The sequence below is a fragment of the Priapulus caudatus genome, unplaced genomic scaffold (genome assembly GCF_000485595.1).
Source record: "Priapulus caudatus unplaced genomic scaffold, Priapulus_caudatus-5.0.1 Scaffold105, whole genome shotgun sequence".
Classification (NCBI taxonomy): domain Eukaryota; kingdom Metazoa; phylum Priapulida; class Priapulimorpha; order Priapulimorphida; family Priapulidae; genus Priapulus; species Priapulus caudatus.
Window position 1 is genome coordinate 104302 of NW_014577166.1, and position 8500 is coordinate 112801.

General features: G+C 46.1%; 1 protein-coding gene across 12 annotated transcripts in view; it reads left to right on the forward strand.

Annotated features, from left to right (window-relative positions):
- Positions 1-8500, forward strand: part of LOC106805209 (vinculin-like) — a 43277-nt gene that overhangs the window by 13389 nt on the left and 21388 nt on the right. For 9 of the 12 annotated variants that reach the window (XM_014806708.1, XM_014806712.1, XM_014806711.1 and 6 more), the window contains exons 4-13: positions 793-938; positions 2592-2684; positions 3213-3282; positions 3570-3721; positions 4282-4347; positions 5663-5774; positions 6304-6501; positions 6757-6848; positions 7236-7317; positions 7941-8105. In XM_014806708.1, the coding sequence (XP_014662194.1) occupies positions 793-938; positions 2592-2684; positions 3213-3282; positions 3570-3721; positions 4282-4347; positions 5663-5774; positions 6304-6501; positions 6757-6848; positions 7236-7317; positions 7941-8105 (1176 nt within the window). The remainder of the gene's footprint in view (positions 1-792; positions 939-2591; positions 2685-3212; positions 3283-3569; positions 3722-4281; positions 4348-5662; positions 5775-6303; positions 6502-6756; positions 6849-7235; positions 7318-7940; positions 8106-8500) is intronic. The other 3 variants (XM_014806716.1, XM_014806718.1, XM_014806719.1) reach the window with 1 other exon arrangement.

Genomic DNA, 8500 nt, shown 5'->3' on the forward strand with positions numbered 1-8500 from the left:
AGCACGGCAAATTATTCGGGGTCTGGGAAGCCTCGTATTTACATGAAATACCGGATCTGTTTAGATACCGTATTTCTTGGGCCTCGTATTTTGCCTCGTGTGAACGCTAAATACCAGATTTCTTGCTACGTGTGAACGCGGCTATCTCAGTGCGTGCAGTGATTCTGATGCAGGCCGGTCTATAGCTGCAAGTTACTCAGCGACTGCGAGTTGTTCGTTGGTTATAGTATAGTTTAGTATGCCCAGCACTTGTTCCACTCTACTATCATCTGCCCCCCACTCTTAGTGAATGTATAGCGAACCTCGCTGACAGCTTCCCTCTGCTGCAGGCTACCAGGCTACGACGATAGTCGTTAGTTATAGTATAGTTTAGTATGTGTAACATTAGTTTCGCTACACTTACTGCTTCCCTCTGCTGTAGGCTACCAGGCAACGGCGATGGTCGTTAGTTATATAGTATAGTTTAGTATGTGTAACATTAGTTTCACTACACTTACTGCTTTCCTCTGCTGCAGGCTACCAGGCAACGGCGATAGTCGTTAGTTATAGTATAGTTTAGTATGTGTAACATTCGTTTCGCTACACTTACTGCTTCCCTCTGCTGTAGGCTACCAGGCAACGGCGATGGTCTTTGGTTTTAGCAAGAGTAGATAATAACATAGTTGTTATCTACTCTTGGCTTTAGTGTAGCTGACTAGTATGTGTGGCATTAGTTTCGCTACACTTTCTCAGCTCTAGTGACCACACGTAGTGAATGTAGCGACCCTCGCTGACAGCTTCCGTTTGCTGCAGGTTACCAGGCAACGACGATGGTCGTCGAAGAAGGTCGCAAGGTCGCGCAGGGTCTCGCGGGACCGGAGCGCGGTGAGCTGCTGCGTACCTGCGACGAGGTAGAGCAGCTAGCCCACCAACTACGCGACCTCGTCAGGAGAGGCCAGGTACGTACGTAATTACCTCCTGAGCGTGTGTTAGCCAGAGACCCGTCTACCCGTCTTTTGGACGGCCTATTCTTGAGTGAGAGGGATGAAATTTGATAGGGACAGCATGAGAGCGGCCCAATTGTAAAAAAAATTTCCACACTGTAGGAGGGGGAAAACCCCTCCCACACCCTCCCCCTAGCCCCAAGGGCGCTTCGGGCCCGCAGCATCCTCGCTTCGATCAGATGGTGAGACTCCCTGTGATTTTTTTTCCTGGCTAACACCCTGGCCTCCTCCCCCCCCCCCCCCCGACGACGGCGCGCGGTGCAGACGGAGGTTCCGTCGCGTCACGCGTGCCAGTGTGTGTGTGTGGGCAAATTATTGGATTTTGGCGGGAATAGGGAAAAAAAATCTATTCGTTTTTTTGAGACGGGGCAAAAATTTTGGTATTTTTGGGAGGGGCAAAAATTTTAGTACTTTTGGGAGGGGCAAAACAATTATTAGTCTTTTTGAGAGGGGGCAAGTGGTATTTTAAACCGGAGATTAATTATTATGCATTGCTTTGGGTGAGTTAGTCAGTAAGTGAGTTTGATACCGTGCGTGAGTGCGGTGATTTATGTGATGTAATTGGGCAGATTCGACTTTCTGAAACTGACAACTACCGACAGTGTCTGTTGTTCTTATCGAAGGTCTGGAGAAATTCATTAGATCTGAGATTGCGTGATTCGGTCTAAACTAGGGATGGAGTGTTCAGCATTGATTTCGTTAAATTCATGAGAATGTTTCGTGAGTTATATGAAGCGTATGAATTTTAATTGGTTAGTTTGGTTATGTGGCTAAAATGAAGTTGGAGTAAAAAATGTAGTATTCGAAATATAGAAATGTGCCCAAAAATCCACACAAGGTGCCCATCTCTACATTTTTATTCGCAGAGCAGTATATTTATGTAATGATTTGTGTGCTATATCCATACAAAATTCCATAGAAGATTAGCATTAACTGTGCTAACTACTATTAGGAAGTAAACTTTTTGTGCTATCCACACATGGCTCTTACGGGCATTAATCCTGTAACCTTTCACCGGGAATGCTTGACATACTACTGAATACTTATTTAACGTTTTTACAGCGTACATATATGGAGAAATTATTATGATTGAACAGTGAATTATATGGATGGGAAGAGCCCGTGTACATCTGTTTGTAAGCTCGCTGGCCAGCAACAGATCTCCAGATTTATGAATATGCTGTTTTTATGGTCCTGTAGACAGAATTGCTACTGCAGCTGCTGAGGAAAGAGAGAGAGAGAGAGAGCCAGAGAGAGAGAGAGAGAGAGCGAGAGAGAGAGAGAGAGAGAGAGAGAGAGAGAGAGAGAGAGAGAGAGAGGGAGATGTAGGCAGTGCAGGAGGAGACAGCATGTTTTTATGTTTAACAACATCGTGTAAACTAAAGCAAGTTTCTTACACGGCTAGCATCTGACCCATGCAGCTGCATGGTATCTGGCCGCCCATATTAAAACCCCCCAAACAGAACAAGTACGCTCATGTTTTTGTGTATCTTTGTGACTCTTATGCGGCTAGCATCCAACCTATCAGCAAGTATCGGTTGCCGATGTTAAAACCCCCGTACAGAATGAATATGTGTTCATGTTTTTGTGCATCTATGCGTGTTATAGGGTAACAGTCCCCAGGCACAGGCAACAGCAAGGCAGCTTGGGTTCAAGCTGAATGAACTCAAGGACAGGATACAGAGTGCGCTGGTGCAGCAGGTAATGCGATCTTTCATAATATTATTAATATTAATGCAGGTGTTCTCATAAAAGTGATTTTTTGCTGTGTAATGTTTAAGCAGAGTTCAGGTCTTGGGTGTCACCACAAAATCCTTACTCATTCTTCACAAAAATATGTTGTTTAGTTTTTTGACATTTTTTTAGACGTTTGAAAGATTTTCCTCAGAATAACTCTCAAAATGTATCCAAAGCAAACGCATCATTTTAAAATGTTCTGACGGTCATGGGGTGACCGTCGACTCCCCAAGTTTGGTTCTGCTGAGGTGCTATACCTCCCCTTTCAAAACCCCGAAAGAATTCTGTGCACTGATTGATGCCAGAGAGGCTCACATCGCTATCTACCCTGACTGCAGGTGATGGTATTCGTGGTATTCTGTTATTCATTCGAGGCTCGGAATGTGTGTACTTTCACCAGAAGCTTGTTCAAATCACCACATTTGAGCCCCAGCCGAGAATGCGCCGTGTTGTTAAACGGATCCACGGCACCTGTTGTTGTTGTTGTTGCAGGTTGTTGGGGATTTTGCTGACATCACGACCCCACTGAAACAGTTCACCGACGCCGCTCTGGCTCCGGAGAGTAAGTGAGACGCGGCAACGTAGTGCGAGCGATACTTGTTGTGGCTGTACCGTCAGCCAGCTCCTCGTTCTGCCTACGATATTTAATCTGAGGCAGTTCAGGGAGAAAGAGTGCATTGGTACCATCATTCCCCATTAGGAGAAGTCGTCGTTGTGACTGCCATTTGAATTTGCGCGTGCGGATGGCCTGATTTTTAATTTCGAAGCCAGCAAAGAACCACGGCTATACTACTTGTACTCGTTACTAACACTTGTGCTTTAATTTCTGTCGTTTCTGCGGTATAACAGGCAAGCCGAACAGAGTTGCCGACTTTGAGGACAAGGCCAACCGACTGACCAACTATGCAACGAACGCATCTCAGACAGCCTACATGGTCGCGGCCGCTGGCGGCTGCAGAGACAAGAAGACCGTGGAGGCCCTTAACCAGGCAGCTAGACAGGTAATCCCCTCCTGCTCCTCTTCCTGCTCCTCCTCCTCCTCCTCCTCCAGCTGACCTATCCATCTGATCAAGGTCAGCGCTCAAGGATTGGTCAAGGTCACCCCATGGGTATTGTTGTTAGGTCGGTCAAGCTGGACCAGATTGGACATGTATGCCAAAATGTCGGCTTTGCTGCACTTATTCGCTAAGCATTGTTTTTAGAGTATTCAGTTGCAACACTGATTGGCTAGAGCTGCCTTGCAATCACTCCAGGTGATAGGTCACTACTGTCAAGGTGTTCATCACTATGACAACCCTGCTAATTTGTCATACTTACACAGTCTGATCTGTCCCATTTTTATAAAAAAAATATTTTACATTCGAAAATGATGTGTGAAAAAATGTTTAAAAGGAGTTTTTCAAGACGTGTTGAATGTTCAAACGTTCGTGATGCAAATCTGTTTGAACTCTTCTCAAATGTGCTCAAACTGTTCTGATATCCACGAAAACTGTTCTCAAATGCGCTTGAATAGTTGCCAAGTGTGAATCGTTCTCAGACACACGTGTAATGTTCGTTACAGGTGTCTGACCTGACCCCACAACTTATTAACGCTGGCCGCATTCGCCTGATGTACCCTGCAAACAAGGTGAGTGAGCGTCTCTGTGACGAAAACTAATATAATAAGCCACGTTCACACGGAGCACTTTGACCCTGGTCGTTTTGGACCGGGGTCAAATGCGTCCGGGGCCAAGCGTTCACATGGACGTTTTCTCGGTACGAAAACGACCTGTGTCATTTCGACCCGGGTCGTTTTCGCACCCACTCCAGAGTGAACTGGGTTAGTTACTGCGTTTTCGCTCCGTGTGAACGCGGCTATAGTTAATTTTCTGTGTCAGCCTATCTGCGCATCGTTTTTTTTTGTAATGGCTTTCATTGTTTTTTTTTATCCTTATGTCAACAGCTTATATTTTAGTGAAACCGAGAAACATAGCATAGCCTAAATGCAAGCAATGGGTTTACATTATTGTGGGCTGCTGATTGTGAAACGGTTGTAAAAGTTTGACAGAGCTATGAGCTGCTAACATAGTTACTAGTTGCAGTAGACATGATGCAGTTGGTTAATTGGTGAACCGACATTTTGTTGTCTAACCTGGCATTTTGTTGTTCTGTTTGTGCTAACCCGTAGTCCGTTTTCAATCAGATAATGGTAAGTAGGAGCCATACTTACACGAAGACACGTATTTGTTGTGATGGGTTGGTGGGTGGCCTGGCATGAGTGCAGATGATAGATTGTGTGCAGTGGTGGTTTAGTTTGCACCTGGTATGCATGCCAAATTCTCTTGGTCGGCTGTATTGCAGTAAGAAGCATGGCATATAGGCCGTAGGTCGTTTCAACATATCTCATTCGATATGTCTATAGAGTCTTCTAACTTAATCTAGGACCAATTCATGTTCTCTGTTTAACTAACGTTTCCACGTTCACACATTCGTTGATATATTAGATCAGTTATATATATATATATATATACTATGTAACTATATACTATATTATAACTGTATACAAGAACCCATTAACATTCCTAAAATGTTAATGGACTCTTAATGTGTAGGTAGTTCCCAAAAGTTCCTATATACCATTGTGCCACGCAACTTTTAACTAAATTTAATGCAATTTTGAGAGAGCATTATGGGCATCAATCTAAGCACGCTAATTAAAAATCCATCAATATATCCATGTGTCTATTGTGTTACTAGATGCGAAAGCGTCATTACAGAGATTTTGGACTCCCACGGCATTGTAGAAGCTCGCATCCTTTTTTCTCGACCACGTCTATCATTTTACTGGGATGTTTACTTAGTACTTAACAAAGATCAACATCTGTTTATGTTGTCAGCACGCACCTGCATTCTTTGCTCTCGTATTGTAAAATGAGATGCTCGTTTGTTTTGTTCGCACATAGTCGGCGGATGAGCATTTTGAGATGCTGAGGAAGCAGTATGCGGACAGCCTAACGCAGATGAGAAACCTCGTGGATATTGCCATCGACACACCAGCTTTTATCAAGGCTACAGGTCAGTCACTGTGCAATGTTCTAAGCAGGCATGCATCAGCGTGCTGTCTCCGAACTCCGATACTTTATACGTGCAATGAAATAAATTTGTCGTTGACCCGAACTCGTAATTCAGGTGAAATTCTACACAGAGGGAATTGTGTTTTTTCTTGCTCAAGCTTCTTCTGATGAAATTTCAAACTAAGCCTTAAATAATTATTAAATATTAATGTATATCAGAAGTAAACAATCTCAAAGATGATTTACTCTTTGAGATTATATTGATGAATGTTTATAATAAATAATAATTAATAACAAATGTATTAGTACCAAATATATATATATATATATATTCCTTGGTCTTGCTTTGCTGAATAATGCAATGACGAAACGACTAGGCTCACACAATCACGCGATGATTGGTCGTAATTAAACAAATCAGTAGAATTTCACTTCGACATTTGTTATCGTCCGAATCACACGCGCTCCGTCATCTCGCGTCTGCACCTCGTCGCGTGACTCCTCGTGTTTTCTTCACGACCGCCACGCAGAGGACACGATCCTGCGGCACACGGCGCAGTGCGAGGAGGCGGTGAAGCGCAACCAGCAGCCGCACTTCGTCGAGAACACGTCGAACATCGCGCGGCTCGCCAACCGCGTGCTCATGGTCGCCAAGCAGGAGTCGGACAACTCTGAGGACCCGTCCTTCAAGGAGACGGTGGACGGCACCTCCGACGACCTCAACAGGGGTGAGTGTCTGGCAGTCTGTACCTGAAACTTCGTAACGTATATAGCCATGGCAGTGGTGACGAGCCTAAAGTGTCAAAACTTGGGCGCAGCATGTCACGTCTTGAGTTGCGACATTTCTCTGATGACCTCAATAGGGGTGAGTGTCCGGTGGTGTTCCCGGGTGGGGGGGGGGGGGCGGAAACACGGTCCTAAACTATTGTAACCTGCTAATGCAATGTGATAGCTGTTAATTATTTTTATTTGCATTTTGATAGCCATTCATGGAATGGTTCAGGGAGCAACTGGACTCGCACCAAATCTTCAGAACCCAGCTGCCGCCACCCAGTGGAGAGGAGCCAATAAGGGGGTGAGATGTGATAGTCATGTAGAAGACCTTTAACGTCTTATACAAAGTACCAATGCTAATCTTTATAAGCGTTCAGTCCTATTAAGTTAAGTTGCTGAGTGAGAGTGGTAGAGACTGATGAAGAGAGTTAGAGGGTGACAATGGAGGGCATGGAGAGAGAGAGGGATAGATAAAGATAGGAAGAGGTTAGAAATACGTTGGCATCTGATTTCACATTTTTCTTATTAATTTAAATACACTTGATTTCACAAACGCAATCACTTTTTCTAGTCCGTGTGCCTCGATGTACCTATGGTATTCCAGCACGATTATACAAACACAATAGTTTTTCTAGTCACCTATCATCTATGGTATGTCAACGCCGGGCTTGCCTTTGCTCTTTGCTAGCTGATCACCTCTGTGGGCAACGTCCGAAAAGCCATCACCGTCTACCCAGATGAGCCGGATATCAGCCAGCTGTCCATGAGCGGTATGCATCTGTTTTATGTTCCTTCCTTCTTCCTCCCCATCCCCTTCTCCCTTACCCTCCTCTCCCTTTTTCCCTCTCCCTCTCCATCCCCTTCTCCCTCACGCTCTTCTTCCTTTTTCCCCTCTCCCTCTCCATCCCCTTCTCCCTCACGCTCTTCTTCCTTTTTCCCCTCTCCCTCTCCATTCCCTTCTCCCTCATGCTCCTCTTCCTTTTTCCCCTCTCCCTCTCCATCCCCTTCTCCCTCACCCTCCTCATCTCTCTTTTTTCCTCTCTCTTTTTCCCTCTCCTTTTTCATCCCCTTCTCCCTCACCCTCCTTTCCCTCTTTTCTTCTCCACGAATCTCTACCACTCGCCACGTCTTCACAACTCATCTGCCGTTTACTATTTCTCCGTGTTTTTTCGTTGTTTTTTTCTCTCCGTTTTCTAGCCTAGCGCTGCCGTCTCACTGGGCAGGTAGCCGCGTCCCGTCGTCATGACGACGACGAGTGCTCCTATTAGAATTCCTCCATCGTCGTCGCTCACGCGCTTCTGCTAGCGTGCGCCAGAGCAAGCCGGAGGGAGCGGTCGCTGGTTTACTAGCTACTACTTAGCTTGCTCTCTCAAACGACATTTGCTTTACGCAGGCCGGCACGCCGCCGCCGCGCCTAAGCCGGCGCCCCCGCCGCCGCCACCGAAACCGCAGGAGAGCGGCATCAGCGAGCAGGACCTTGACAGTCTGTTAAATGTTGATTTCAATGCGATGTTTGACCAGTCGGATCTGTTGGAGGACAGGCCGAAGAACCGCAGAGGTACCGGCGCGGGCCAGCACGGGGGCGTGTGTCATTTACATATAGCTAGACCACCACTCACCGCCTGCCGTCGTCGTCGTCGTCGTCTGCGTGCGTGCTTAGACCCTTCGCACAGCTTCTCGTGCGACAACGTGGCTCAACCTTTTCACTAACATCGCCGTGCGTCTCCCTTAGAGTCGCCGCTGCCGCCGCGCGGCAGGCCAGTAATGAAAACCCGTCATACGTAGAGTCTGCAGTAGTTTGAGCATGCTCCCAGCATGCGTTTGACACGTATTCGACTGACGCTTCGTTCTGTGTGCGATAATAGCATGATGCGTGTGTGTTATGTAGTCGCGTAGCCAGAGGGGGGGGGGGGGGGATGCCCTTAACGAACCTGCAGTTGATTTTGAGGATGC